The sequence below is a fragment of the Aquarana catesbeiana genome, linkage group LG01 (genome assembly GCF_042186555.1).
Source record: "Aquarana catesbeiana isolate 2022-GZ linkage group LG01, ASM4218655v1, whole genome shotgun sequence".
In the NCBI taxonomy this organism is placed as follows: Eukaryota; Metazoa; Chordata; class Amphibia; order Anura; family Ranidae; genus Aquarana; species Aquarana catesbeiana.
This window is the reverse complement of record NC_133324.1, coordinates 144,027,670-144,043,121: the sequence shown is the minus strand read 5'-3', so window position 1 is coordinate 144,043,121 and position 15,452 is coordinate 144,027,670. Positions and strand designations below refer to the sequence as shown.

General features: G+C 40.3%; 1 protein-coding gene and 1 pseudogene across 1 annotated transcript in view; both read right to left on the bottom strand.

Moving 5' to 3' along the window:
- The window catches only part of CCDC125 (coiled-coil domain containing 125), a 63,203-nt gene that overhangs the window by 13,763 nt on the left and 33,988 nt on the right, over positions 1-15,452 (bottom strand). The window contains exons 7-8 of the mRNA XM_073624428.1: positions 6,002-6,084; positions 3,163-3,278 (exon numbers count right to left, since the gene is read on the bottom strand). Of these exons, the coding sequence (XP_073480529.1) occupies positions 3,163-3,278; positions 6,002-6,084 (199 nt within the window). The remainder of the gene's footprint in view (positions 1-3,162; positions 3,279-6,001; positions 6,085-15,452) is intronic.
- On the bottom strand, positions 13,364-13,479 carry LOC141125110 (5S ribosomal RNA; annotated as a pseudogene).

Below are 15,452 nucleotides of genomic sequence, written 5' to 3'. Positions count from 1 at the left end.
CGATCAGCACGCCATCCAGACCACGCCGGTCAGCGGGTCCACTGTTCGGGTCAGGACCCTCCAGTGTAGAGGGATTATTGGCGCCCCCCCAAGCTACACTGTTTCACCGTTGGACATCGTTAGCTCCTCTTTGCTCTGGGAACCGCCAGTGATTTAGTCTTACTCATTTTAATACATTACTTGTATGCAGATTTTGTATTTTTTAATGTCATGATGTTTATTCATTAACCACTTACCAACCAGGCCAATTCTGACACTTCTCTCCTACATGTAAAAATCATTGTCTACGTCTAGAATTATTGCTCTCGCTCTAACGTTCGCGGCGACACCTCACATGTGTGGTTTGAACACCGTCTTCATATGTGGGTGGGACTTACATATGCGTTCGCTTGTGCGTGCGAGCACATGGGGACAGGGGCACTTTAAAAAAAATTTTTTTTTTTAATTGTTAATTTTACTTTAGTTTGACACACAAAAAAAAAAAAATTTGATTACAAGGAATGTAAACATCCCTTGTAATAGGAATATGGCATGATCGGACCTCTTTACAGTGAGATATGGGGTCAATAAGACCCAACATCTCACCTCTAGGCTGGGAAGCCTGAAATGAAAAAAAAAAAATGATTCGGGCTTCCCAGCCGAGGCGGCGCCATTTGTTTGAATGCAGAGGCCGGGTGTGATGTCATAACATCGCGCCCGGCCTCTGATGATCATAGAGACTCCGGCGACCAGCCACTATGATTGTTCTTATGGTGTAGGGAATCGCCGGCTGAAAAAGCTGATATCTGAATGATGTCTGTAGCTGCAGGCATCATTCAGATATACCCCCACCCAAGCCCAGGACGTCATATGACGGCCAGCGGTTGGCAAGTGGTTAAACTTGTCCTGATCCATCAACATTACTCATAAGGAATATTTTATTTTGCCTGCCATTCACAGTTCCTGCCAGTGCTATGTCCACCTGATGTTACCCACTGATCGCTGACATTGTTTGTTTTGTCCCCAACCTGGATTGGAAGGGGGCAGGCCTCCTTAAATACTCAGGGTCAGCCCAGCTGGGGAGGAGTTGGAGTTGTTCAGAGCTTGGAAATGGAATGCTAGGCTGTTGGGGCCTTTGAGGGAGCTCCCCAGTCTGGTGGGGGGGGGGGGGTGACCTTGTGCCTGGGGCTCGGATGTGAACAGAGCCCTTTAAGAAAGCGTGAAGGTTCTGGACAGGAGGCACAGGATAAGCAAGAGAGGACAGCAGGAGAGAGCATTGCAGGGCAAGTCTCCAGACAGAGGAACAACTGGTCACAGCCAGAAGAGGACTGGGAGCATGCAGTCTGGGATGGGTGCAGAGCCAGCAGTATGGACTGTGGTGTCATGGGCAGTGGAGAGGGGCAGCTGCAGCCAGGAGGGCTGGCAGGGCCTGAAGATGGGTTACTGGACTTAGTAATTGAAGGTAGGGCAGATAGCACCAAGAACTTTTTGTTGCTACACTAAAGGGGCACGCAGTCCCTGCCCGCAAAAGGCAGTTGCTAAGACCTGGCTGAGCCAGTGTCAGGCCTAATCATGGAGTGCTAGCTGTGCTTGGAAGCTCAAGTAAGAGTTGTGCTGGAGGAGCTGAGGAGTAATAGTCTGCAGTAAGAGTTGTGCTGGAGGAAGAGAGACCTGTATATACCAGAGAGTGTATAGAAGTTGTCCCAATTATTTCTTCTAAATTCACTGGGCATCCCATACTTCCTATACCCTATCCAAGTTTAATCCCCTCAATAAAACATAAAAACAAGCGCATGGACTGTTTTCTGTCTTGAGTGTCTGAGAGATGAATGCCGGGCTGGACAGGGTGACAGGTGGGCCACATCACTTAGCAGCCCCTACAGGGGTACCGCTACATGGAGATGAGAAGAGGGAAGGAGCTCTGTAATTAACGCTTTCTGTCCTAGGCTAACAATGCTCATCCATAGATCTGATACAGTATGTGAGCATTGTCATTCTAGAACATGAAGTGTGTTACTAGCAGGAATTACGAGGTGAAATGAAAGAGAAAAAGACTTAAAAAAAAAAATGCAGTCAACCTTCTTTAAGGATGGGTAAGCTTCAATAGACAGTATTACGTTTTTGATCTTGGGTTTATATACACTTTGAATGAAAGGCTGAGACAGGTTCACTCATGTAGCAGCTTTTGATGTGAATGACCCCTTGCTTTGCAGACTACATATTAGATAAGTGAAAAATCATTGCTGAACACATGATACATGTGGCAAATATTAAAACATGCATACAGTTTCAGAGCCTTTAAGTGGGCAGAAAAAAAAAAAAAAAAGGTACACGTTCATTGGAAAAAAAAAAAGGTACAGTTGAAGCGGAATTCCAGGCGATACTTTTCCACTCATGGGTCAAGAAAGAGTTGTTATTTCCTGAACTCTCCTCTATGTTATGTTATCAGTACATGTACACAGGGTTGTTTATAGTAGTTTCTAGGCAGTTGAGTTTAGAAGCATTTTTTGGTAAGCAAAAAAGTGCATTCGGGATGAATGTTCAGAGGCATTTGAAATGCCAAATGCCCGTAAAAGCTTGTAAACTTGGTAACTCGCATTTAACCGTAATTCGTTTACAGGCATTTTTTTTTTTTGTTTTTTTTTTTTTGCAAATAGTCAAAAATTAAAAAATGCTTCAAAACGCAGCATGTAAACCTGACAAATCTGATGTTTTTAAATGTCGTTTACTATCTGTCGAGGTAAATTGTTCTGGAGAGGTTTTAAAACGTCCCGTGTACATTAAGCCGAAGGTGAAATCTCCCAATGTAGACACCTGTTCTGGTGAAAACTGCCAAGCTGGGATTTCCCCTCATTTTGAGAGCTTCTATCTCACTTCCTGTTGTCTTTCCTGACAGGAAGTGTGGGGAAATCTCCCTAATAGGAGCTAAAAACTAAATAAAAATCTGACAAGCATTTCTAACCCTTCATTATTCTATCAAAAACTAAAAAATGTCTTGGCTGAAATTCCACTTTAACATTACTGAAAATCAGCCCGATTCACTCTGTACCTACTTTGATAAAATGTCCTTCTGTTTCCAAAAATAAATGATTCACATATGTATGGGAAAGTTGTGTCAATGCTGTGATCATGACTAAGACAGACAAGTTAGTTAAAAAAATATATGTATAACAGAAGACTTACTTCAAGTGCAGTGACCTCTGCTAGACCACTTTTATCAAGAGACACATTGTCCTGGAACATTTTCTGCTCTTTCACATCGAGCATTGAAAGCAGCTCCTGACACTGCTGACTTATAACTGGAGAAGGGAGACAACAGGTGTAAATGCAATAAAAGACAAAGATATGGAAAATACATTAACAAGGTCAGACCCGGGCTGGCTGGTAAGTACAGCATGGGCTACATGTCTAGAAGTGAAAACTGCAATTCACGGTTATATAATGCTTATTAGGTCCATGCCTATGGTTACTAGTCACCAGAAGATGCTGCACTATAGGCAAGGAGGAGGCTTTTAGAGTAGGCCAGCCCTGAAATACACTAACAAATTGCAATGCAAGGTCAACGTCTATTAGCCAACTAAAAGAACTGTTCAGCGACACAAAATGTTCATCCATCACAAAGAGAGTGCCACAGAATCAATGGTGGACCATAGATCAGCCATCAGGAGAGAGATCTTTTCTACGCTAGCCGCCAAAATGATACACTCCGTCAAATTCAGATGTCATTTTTGGGATCAGTTTAAATATACAGCTACCAGAATGAGCTCAGAACAACAAGGTGCTCTATCTGTCCAGTGTTTCCAACCGACCAGATTGAAATTTACTGACACGACACCCAATATTTACTGGCACAGTCACGTTTTTACTGGCATTTCCAAAAGTTACAAAATTACAGTTTTAAGTGCAAATCTCTGTATGTAGGCTACAAACAAGTACAATATGCAATTGGCAATGTGATTTAAGGTCGATATTTGGCAAAAAACATCTCTTATTTTATTTTCGATATAGTAAGGAAGTAGCTCAGGGACAGGACTCAGGGGAGCAAGAAATTAGAATGGTCAGGCACGCACACACATGAAACTCTCACAGTGACATGGACAGCAGTGTGCAGCAGCACAGATGATGATGACACCTCACCGACACAGCATGTCTGCTCCTTAGTCACAGTGACAGTCCCTCTCCATGCCAGTTGGTCCCTTCAATCCACTCTACTCCAAACAGCACTGCTCCCTGCTTGCCTTGCTCCCATCCCACAGACCCACACATGAAGTTCCGGCCACTCCTCTCAGGTCACTTGCACCATGACATCACTCTACACGCTCAGCGCTCAGGCACAACCTCCGCCAGACCCTCCCCCCGCTGGCCCCATCCCAACACACTGTAGCAGGCACTCGGATAGTCTTGGCTGGCTTTGGACCCTTATCCCCCCCCCACCATGAACACTAGATTACTGAACACCGTCATAAATGTACATCTGCAACAAGTATGAGCCCTGTATGTTCTTTAACACTGTGGAGTTGAGTCATAGGGCTGCTGCCTATACCCTTAAGGTATCAGCTTTCATTCTATAACTTGCACTGAAAATATCCCTTGTTGGCAAGGTCAACAACTAACTTTTTTTTTGCTTTACTTTTCACACCCTGCGACTTATCTTCCTAGAGTCAAAACTCCATGTATTACCACTTGCCGACCAGCCGCCGTCATACTGCGGCAGGTCATCACGTTCCCGCGAATCAACGTAGCTGTACATCGGCCCTTTAAACAACTTTAGCAGGTGCGCACGCCTGCTGCACGGCGGGGGACACGATGCACGTGGCCGACGGCCTTGATGTCCGCTGACCGCGTGCGTTTGCGGGCACAAGAGCCAGAACGGGAATGTGTGTGTGTGTGTGTTTTTGTGTGTGTGTATAAACACAAATCCCCATTCTGTCAGGAGAGGAGAGACAGATCGTCTGTTCCTACTAAGTAGGAACAGCGATCTGGCTCCTCCTCTAGTAAGTCACATCCCTATACAGTTAGAAACACGTAGCAAGGAACACATTTAACCCCTTGATCGCCCCCTAGTGTTAACCTCTTCCCTACCAGTGACATTTACACAGTAATCAATGCATTTTTATAGCACTGAGCACTGTATACATGTCAATGGTCCCAAAAATGTGTCAAAAGTGTCCAATCTGTCTGCCGCAATGTCGCAGTCCCGCTAAAAAAAACTAAAAAAAAAACAAAAATGACAAAAAATGCCACAAATCTATTCCCTGCTTTGAAGACACTATAACTTTTGCGCAAACCTATCAATATACGCTTATTGTGATTTTCTTTACCTGAAATAAGTAAAAGAATCGGCCTAAACTGAAGAAGAAATTTTGCTTTTTTTTTTTTCAAAATTGTCGCTCTTTTTTGTTTATAGCGCAAAAAAACCCCAAAAAAACGCAGAGGTGATCAAATACCCCCAAAAGAAAGCTCTATTTGTGGGAAAAAAAGGATGTCAATTTTGTTTGGGTACAGCGTTGCATGTCCGCGCAATTGTCAGTTAAAGCGCCGCAGTGCCGTATAGCAAAAAATGACCTGGTCATTAAGGGGGAAATTCTTCCGGTCCTTAAGTAATGTCCTTTAAATAGTTTGATTCGGCCAAGCTAGCCCAAACAAATTTACTGCAATAACAGGTGTTCTTGCTGGGCCCTCTGTATGAAATGTATGTAGCCTCAGTTACATATGTTTGGGTGCATGTACCCAAACTTACCTGTGTGAATGAAGCCTTTAATGGGACTTTAAACATGGAGATAGGCTTTAAGCAAGTATACTCTTTAGTGATTGCATTTTCATCAAAAGGACACAATGAACAAGAAAATATAAAGAATAACGAAGGTGTATTATTGTGGTAATGTAATTTTAAAGTGCATTAGGTGACTTATCCCAAAATAATTTGAAACTTCCATTACTGATCAGGCAAACCAAGCACCTAGTAAAAAGGAGCACAACCATAAAACATTTGTTTTGTCTAATGCAAAGCCAAGAGTCTTACTTGTATTTTCAGCTTTTAGAGCTTTTATTTCATTGGTCCGCAACTCCAGGCTCTCTTTCAGAGCTGTGTTTTCACAATGTACCCTGAAAGAAGACATCAAAATTAGACGATGTTCTTTTGCAAAATAAATTTTATGTGGAATGTTTTACACAATTGTAAAACCATAGCTGTCACAGAGAGAGGACTAATGTGTATTATATGTAATAAGACTTTTCACAAGCCTTTGCTTATTGAATGGTGAGTCATGAGATCAAACACTTGTATGTTCCTGAAGCAATGTTATACAGTATTTCAAAATATGGTCAACAATTCAGTACAATGTGAGCTTAATTATTACATTTAAACAAAGCAGAACCAGATTTAACAGGTCCCCTTGATTAGTATGCAAGACGGAGTACAGAGGGATCCTGTATTAGGCCCCTTTCACATGGGCGTTCTGTCAGTCCATTGTAGACCAGTGATTTGATGGTACAAAAATGGACTGCAAGAGAATGTGCATTCATTTACTTCAATTTACATCCCAGTCCGTTTAGGTTCATTGAACTGAACTGTATAAGTTTGCATGCAGATCCACTTTTGAAGGACCTGAATTTATATGGGTGGATATATGCTTATGCACATCTGTTTACATCTGACCGCCATGGTAATGGTGGATACATGGGCCCTTTTTTTACTTCATCACAAGATGAAGGAAAAAATAGAATGGATATATAGGGGTCGCACGCTTAACCATCTGATCACCCCTGATTTTAACCACTTCCCTGCCAGTGTCATTTATACATTGATTAGTGCACATTTTTTGCACTAATCACTGTAATAATGTCACTAGTTCCCAAAAAAGTGTCAAAAGTGTCAGCTAGGTGTCCGATCTGTCCGCCGCAATGTCATTGATCACCGCCATTACAAGTAAAATAAATAAATAAATAAAAATGCCATAAATATATCCCCTAATTTGTAGATGCTATAAATTTTGCACAAACCAACCAATATACGCTTATTTTTTTTTTTTTTTTTACCAAAAATATGTATCAGAATACATATTGACCTAAATTGATGAAGAAATTCAATTTTTTACATTTTTTTATTGGATATGTTTTATAGCAGAAAGTAAAAAATATAGTTTTTTTCCACAATTATTTTTTTGTTTATGGCGCAAAAAAAAAAAAAAAAAAAAAGACAACGCAGAGGTGGAAGGACATCAATTATTTGGGTACAGTGTTGCACAAAGTAATGCAGTGCCGTATCGCAAAAATTGCCTGGTCATTAAGGGGTTAAAACCTTCCGGGGTGGAAGAGGCTAGATCAAGTGTCCCCATTGGACCCATTGGATGATTTCCCCTCTATTCCTGTTCAGGTGACAACTTAAAGTGTGTACAAAAAAGGATAAATGGCGCTAGAACATACAAACATGCATATAAAGAGTCCAAAGTAAATGTGAAAAAACATCCAGGGTGTGATAGTCAATAAAATTATATATATATATAGAAAAATTGTATGTATATATATATATATATATATATATAAAAAAAGTCACTGAAATTAAAGATCTGATAAAAAGCACCAGCGGCAGCTCACTTGAGAGTGGAAGCAGGCAACTCTGAAAAAACAATGTAAAAAACAGCAAGAAGCGCCAATCTAAGTGCAGTATCATGAAACTTTAATGAGATAATTATAAACGGACAAACAGCCAAATGGCTACTCACAAAGATGAAATAGGTTAAGGCAAGGATAAGTAATGGGTCCAGGGACGTCCTCCTCAGATGTGGGCAAAGTGCATGGTGCAGGTTCTCCTGGAAGCGCTGTCCACGTTAGGATGTGCAAGTAGTCACCGGGGTCATCGCTGGGTGCTGGGCTGCAAAACGATGGAGGTGTCCGCAAAGACAACCAGCGTCTAAGTGGACATGGAGAGCCAGAGCCGTCGCAGTAGACAGGAACCGGAAGACAAGCGTGGAACGCAAGGCACTTAGTCCAGGAACCAACAAAGCAGAAGTGACGTATGGACGTGTTGGATGACGCGTTTCAATGCTTCCGCATTTTCTTCAGATCCGATAGGCTAATACAACAGGTGTCCTTTTATGGGAGCTATGGAGTCAGTAACTAGGCAACAGCTAAAAACAAAACACGATATACTAAATACAATAACAATGAGATGAAGAAAATGAGTTCAAAAACACCAGAAAAATGTGAAAGTGAGATATAAAAAAAGGGTAGAAAGAAAAGAAAAGAAAAAGAAAAAGAAAAACGGAAAAGGATGAATAAATAAAATAAAATAAGGAAAATTCAAAAATAAATAAAATTCAAAAAAATATATTAAAAATATACAAAAATATATAAAAAATATATGAAATAAAATATAAAGTAAAAATAATAAATAATGAATAATATAAGAAAACTATAAAAAATTGTTGTTGGAAGAAATAAAGAAAAACCTTGGTAATAAAAAAGAGAGAAGAAAAAAAAAAAATTATATATATATATATATATATATATATATATATATATATATATATATATATATATATATATATATATATATATATATATATATATATATATATAAAAATTATTATAATAGAAATAATAAAATAATAATAATAAGTGGAAAAAGAAGAAAGAGAAAAAATGGGAAAAAGATCTGAGCGAGAAATATATATAAAAAAATATATATATAAAAAAAGTGAAACCTAAAAGGGGAGCAGTTGATTAAAAACTGTATATGGGCTATAATAGTCACACATGTGTAAATGTAGGAAACATACATATTGACTACACCTAAAAAAAGGGGACATCTACATACAAATGGAGGAATATAGTAACCTTAAAAAATAAGAAATTATGAAAACCTAAAAACCTGTCGATGAACTTGTGTGTTTGTATGTATACACCCCCATGTACACACACAACACACATGATGGAAATATTATTGTTAATGAATTCAGAACAGAGTAGGAGAAAAATACCAAAAGGTAGCAGAAACTGAATATGGCTATAGACTGGAAGGGTATGGCCAAAGTGAGAGGAAAGTAATAATAGTAGGTAGCAGTAAGGAAGGGAATGACATGAAATGAAGTAATGATAAAGATAAAGATAAAGTAAAGATCCAGAAAGATTCTTGCCTGCAGAGGCGCTGGAATCTTTCTGCAGGAGTGAATATACCAGATCAATTCACTCCTGCAGAAAGATTCCAGCGCCTCTGCAGGCAAGAAACTTTCTGGATCTTTACTTTAAACAGTTTGGCACCTAATGGTCTCAACGAAGATATAGAGATCAATACAGTCATTTAGTTCAGTATGACCTAGTTTTAGGACATATGCAAGTTCCTATTTCCCCTCTTATCATCATTTTCTCATTTATCATTACTTCATTTCATGTCATTCCCTTCCTTACTGCTACCTACTATTATTACTTTCCTCTCACTTTGGCCATACCCTTCCAGTCTATAGCCATATTCAGTTTCTGCTACCTTTGGGTATTTTTCTCCTACTCTGTTCTGAATTCATTAACAATAATATTTCCATCATGTGTGTTGTGTGTGTACATGGGGGTGTATACATACAAACACACAAGTTCATCGACAGGTTTTTAGGTTTTCATAATTTCTTATTTTTTAAGGTTACTATATTCCTCCATTTGTATGTAGATGTCCCCTTTTTTTAGGTGTAGTCAATATGTATGTTTCCTACATTTACACATGTGTGACTATTATAGCCCATATACAGTTTTTAATCAACTGCTCCCCTTTTAGGTTTCACTTTTTTTATATATATTTCTCGCTCAGATCTTTTTCCCATTTTTTCTCTTTCTTCTTTTTCCACTTATTATTATTATTTTATTATTTCTATTATAATAATTTTTTATATATATATATATATATATATATATATATGTTTCTATATGTATATATTTTTTTCTTCTCTCTTTTTCATTACCAAGGTTTTTCTTTATTTCTTCCAACAACAATTTTTTATAATTTTCTTATATTATTCATTATTTATTATTTTTACTTTATATTTTATTTCATATATTTTTTATATATTTTTGTATATTTTTAATATATTTTTTTGAATTTTATTTATTTTTGAATTTTCCTTATTTTATTTTATTTATTCATCCTTTTCCGTTTTTCTTTTTCTTTTCTTTTCTTTCTACCCTTTTTTTATATCTCACTTTCACATTTTTCTGGTGTTTTTGAACTCATTTTCTTCATCTCATTGTTATTGTATTTAGTATATCGTGTTTTGTTTTTAGCTGTTGCCTAGTTACTGACTCCATAGCTCCCATAAAAGGACACCTGTTGTATTAGCCTATCGGATCTGAAGAAAATGCGGAAGCATTGAAACGCGTCATCCAACACGTCCATACGTCACTTCCGCTTTGTTGGTTCCTGGACTAAGTGCCTTGCGTTCCACGCTTGTCTTCCGGTTCCTGTCTACTGCGACGGCTCTGGCTCTCCATGTCCACTTAGACGCTGGTTGTCTTTGCGGACACCTCCATCGTTTTGCAGCCCAGCACCCAGCGATGACCCCGGTGACTACTTGCACATCCTAACGTGGACAGCGCTTCCAGGAGAACCTGCACCATGCACTTTGCCCACATCTGAGGAGGACGTCCCTGGACCCATTACTTGTCCTTGCCTTAACCTATTTCATCTTTGTGAGTAGCCATTTGGCTGTTTGTCCGTTTATAATTATCTCATTAAAGTTTCATGATACTGCACTTAGATTGGCGCTTCTTGCTGTTTTTTAACTTAAAGTGTGTGACACAAGGGGGTGATCCTTTTTCCAACTCAATATTTCTGTTTTTGAAATTATTTTTTTTTGGATGGTATAAGTTGCACTGAGTAAAAACGGCTGGATAAAATAAAAACTGTGTCTGTCTTCATTTCAGGCTGCAAAGCAACAAAATGTGATTATTTTAAAGAGGGGTGATTTTTTTCTATACCCAATGTATTTCAGAAACATGAGGCCCCTCAATATGAAATGTATATACAGTATATAGGTGGAAGATGAAGACTAGTTGAGTTCACCTAGGGCTTCAACAGAGTGCATAGGAAAAGAGGACTGTCACATCTGGTAATTTATAATGAAATTATGGGCTCCCCTGGACTTGAATGATGCTGCATGTATCAACTTTAACATCTGTAATAAATCTTTAACCAAGCTAAGTAAATTCCTTTTATTATTATACAGGCATCAAAATCCTTTTCTTTTGAAGTACATCACGGGACACAGAGCCATAGTAATTACTATGTGGGTTATAGTCCACCTTCAGGTGCTGGACACTGGCACACCCTAAACAGGAAGTTACCTCCCTATATAACCCCTCCCATACCGGGAGCATCTCAGTTTTTTAGCAAAGCAATACACGTGTATACTAGAAAGAGGGGAGAGACCTCTTTGTCCCGTGATGTACTTCAAAAGAAAAAGGATTTTACAGGCAAGCGGTTATAAAAATCCTATTTTCTTTAATCCTACATCACGGGACACAGAGCCATAGTAATTACTATGTGGGATGTCCCAAAGCAATGCCAACTGAGGGGAGGGAGACACAACAAAAGTAGGGCACCATGAGATCAGAGGACTTATACTGCTGCCTGCAGTACACTGCGCACAAAGATAGAATCAGATAGAATCTGGTAAATGTATGGATTGAAGACCAAGTTGCAGCCTTGTGGATTTGAGCCATGGAGGCTTGGTGATGCACTGTCCACGAAGCACTAACAGCCCTAGAGGAGTGCGTTTTTATTTGAGAGGGTAGAAACTACCTCTTTAAACCATAAGCTAGAACAATTACTTGTCGAATCCATTTAGAATAGTAGATTTCCATGCTGCCTGTCCTCTTTTAGGACCTTCAGGCAATACGAACAAAACATCCGTTTTCCGAATCTGAGCAGTCGTCTTTAAGTAGACTGCTCTCACCACATCAAGAGAATGTAGTGATTTTTCTTCCATAGAACAGGGTTCTGGAAAAAATGAAGATAGAACAACATCCTGGTTTAGATAAAAACCTGATACTACCTTCGGTAAAAAGTTAGGATGAGGACGCCATACTACCTTATCCTTGTGAACAATAATTACAAGAAAAAGCAGCCAATTCCGATACCCTTCTTGCAGCAGATATGGTTACCAGAAAAAATAGTTTCCTTGTCAAAAAAGGACCAAGGGAATATGTTGTATCGGTCCAAAAAAAGGCTGTTTTGTAATGCCGCCAAAAAACTAAATTCAAGTCCCAAGGGTTCAGGGGTGACCTAACTGGGGATTAAGACGTGTTACCCCCTGAATAAAGTTACCAACCAAAGAAAGCGAAGCAAGTGGTCGTAGAAATAATACAGATAAGGCCGAGACCTGTCCTTAGAAAGCACTCAAGGCCAGCTTTATTTCTCACCACATCTGCAGAAAGTCAAGGATTCTACCTTTGACCTATTTCCTGGGATGCAACCCCTGGTTTCACACCAGGAGACATATGCTTCCCAGAATCCACAATATATAATTATGGAGGCCGGCTCCCTTGCATTATCCAAGATAGAAACCACTGAACTTGACAGCCCACGTTTCTTCAGAGTGTGGGTCTCAATAGCCAAACCGTTAAATTTAGCGTTTGTAAAGTAGGATGGAATACCGGACCTTGCAAAAGAAGGTCTGGACGTGGCGGTAGGGTCCTTAAGTCCCCTATTGTCATCTTTATGATCACTGCATACCAAGATTTCCTGGCCCCCGCTGGAGGCCACAAGAATCAGCGACTTCCCTTCCTGCTTGATCCTGTGAAGAAGTCGTAGGATGCAGGCAGAATAGGAGGGAATGCATAAATCAGCGAGAACTGATTCCACGGGAATAGCAAGGCATCTGTTCCGCATGCTAGCGGATCCTTTGGTTTTGACACAAAGTTGTTGATTTCTTTGTTGAACCTGGACGTAAACAGATCTACATCTGGGATCCCGCATCTTTGACATATTGACAGGAAGATATCGGGGTGAAGGAACCATTTCCCGGGAACAACTGCTGGCGACTCAAGTAGTCCGTCTGCAAATTTTCTATTCCTAGAATGAAGACCGCCGATAGGCAAAATACATTGTTTTCTGCCCAAGATAGGATATGATTCACCTTTCTCTGGACTGTACAACTTCTTGTGCCCCCTTGGTGATTAATATAGGCCATTGCTGTAGCATAGTCGGATTGAATCCTGGCAGGACAATACCGTAAACTGAACATTCAGGCCCTCAGAACCAAGTGCTCTGCCTGAATTTCCAGAATGATAATGGGCAAGGTCATTTCTGATCTGGGCCACTTCCGAGGTAACTGAAGGAAGGATTTTCCCCTTTGCAGATTTTTGAATATTAACCATAAACGAAGGCTCCGGCGAACCCAGCCTACAGTACCTGGTATTTCCAGGTGGTCCATCCGGGTGCTAACCAGGCCTGACCCTGCTTAGCCTCTAAGATCAGACGAGATTGGGCGCTTTCAGGGTGATGTGGCCGTAGGCTTTGGAGTCAGACACATTGGGAATCTAGAGCTTGAACCCTTTGTTCCAAGCCAATAGGATAATGTTTTGCAGCAGTCTCAAATGAAACTGAGCATAGGGAATGGCCTCGAATGAAGCCACCATCTTTCACAACAACCTCATGCAAAGTTGAATAGAAGAATTCATCTTGCTTTGACCACCTAAATCTGTTCCTTTATGGCGCCGATCTTTGCCTGGGGCAAGAATACCCTTTTCTGGGTGTACCTATGATCAGACCCAAGTATCTTAGCCCTTTTCATGGTTTTAAAGAAGATTTCTCCTAGGCTGAGAAACCGACCTAGATATTCCAGGTAGTTGAATGTGGTGACCATACTTTGGTCTAAGCGGGCTACTGACTGGACTATCAAGAACAGATTGTCCAGGTAAACCATAATCGTTATACCTTGGGCCCTGAATCTGGCTAGAAGAGGGGCCAGAACCTTTGTAACCACTCACGGTGCAGTAGCTAGACCGGAAAGCAGAGCTACACACTGAAAATGAAGATTTTCCACCTTGAAAAGTAGATATTACTAATGAGCGAGGAAATAGGCATATGGAGGTATGCATCTTTGACGTCAATTGACGCCAGAAATTCTCCTCCTTGTAGGATGGAGATAACTGATTGGATTGACTCCATGTGAAAAAAGAGTAGTTATATTCAGGAACTGAATTTAGATTTTTGAGATCCAGAATGTCCATTTGGATTTAACCAAACCCCAACCTCTGCACTTACATGGGGGCCACCATGATCACTTTTTGCCAAAAGATGGTCCAATGCTTGAGAGAAAGACTTCTTTTTCTCTGGATCCTTAGGAACGTTTGATCTGAGAAAACGAGGAGACGGGAACTCTTGGAACTCCAGTTTGTACCTTGGAGCTATTGAGGAAGTCCCCCATTCGTCTTGACACTCTTCCTGCCAGATCTTTGAGAACTGTAGAAGAATTCCCCCTATTGAGCAAGCGGGTGCGCCTCCTCATAAAGAGGCTTCAGTATCTTGTAGGTTTCCTCCCCCAAGACCTATTTTGTCCCTGGGTTAACCCTGAGGATTACCTTTTGAACCTGACGGCGGAAGCCATCGTGACTGCCTGGAGGCTGATGCCCCTGGCACAGAAGAAGGAGCTTTAAAAACGAAAATACATATACTCCTTTTCTTAAATGGCAAAAGGGGTACTTTTTCCACTAGAATTTCTTTGGATGTATTATCCAAAACATCCCCAAATAGCTGTTTCACTAGCCAGGAACTTCTGCATGGTGCTTAGCGAAGGGCGCAAGGCCTGAAGGATAGAATCTCTCAAAGCAACTATTGCAAACATAAAGCTGCCATATCCTGGGCCTGCTGAGAAGGATAACCTTGAACACCTGTTTAAACTGGTCTCTCAACAATTAAGCAATTACTGTCAGCGCAGGCTGAGACACTCAATCTGCCAGAAAAAAAGTGTTTTTTTTTTAATAGGAATTCCAACTTTTTATCCATTGGATCCCTAAGCATTTGAGCATTGTCTGCCGGACAAGTCAAACTCTTATTCACAGAGGATATAACAGGGTTAATTGCCGGTATACCCTACTTAGTGAATTTCTTCCACCATAGGATAAAGTGTGAAAACTTTTTAGGAGGGAAAATAATGCTTATCTGGGTGATCCTCTCAGATACAAAAAAGCTTTTCCAACAATGAATGGACAGGAAAAGGCATGCACAGCTTGAGGAGGCTTTAGCGAACCCAAACACTCAGTGGAGTGGACCATTCAGCAAGAAATTGTACCATCAATCTTAAGATTGAAACAGCTGATTCTCCCGCATTTGACACCTCAGAAGGGGAGTCATCAGCCTTACCACGGTCCCCTGAGAGAATTTGTCTTCTCCTGCCCCTAGTTCCTCAGTTTGAGGGTCCTGGGCAATGGAAGAGAACCTGTCACATTTTGACCCATACTGGGATGCAATTAAAGTCCCCAAACTT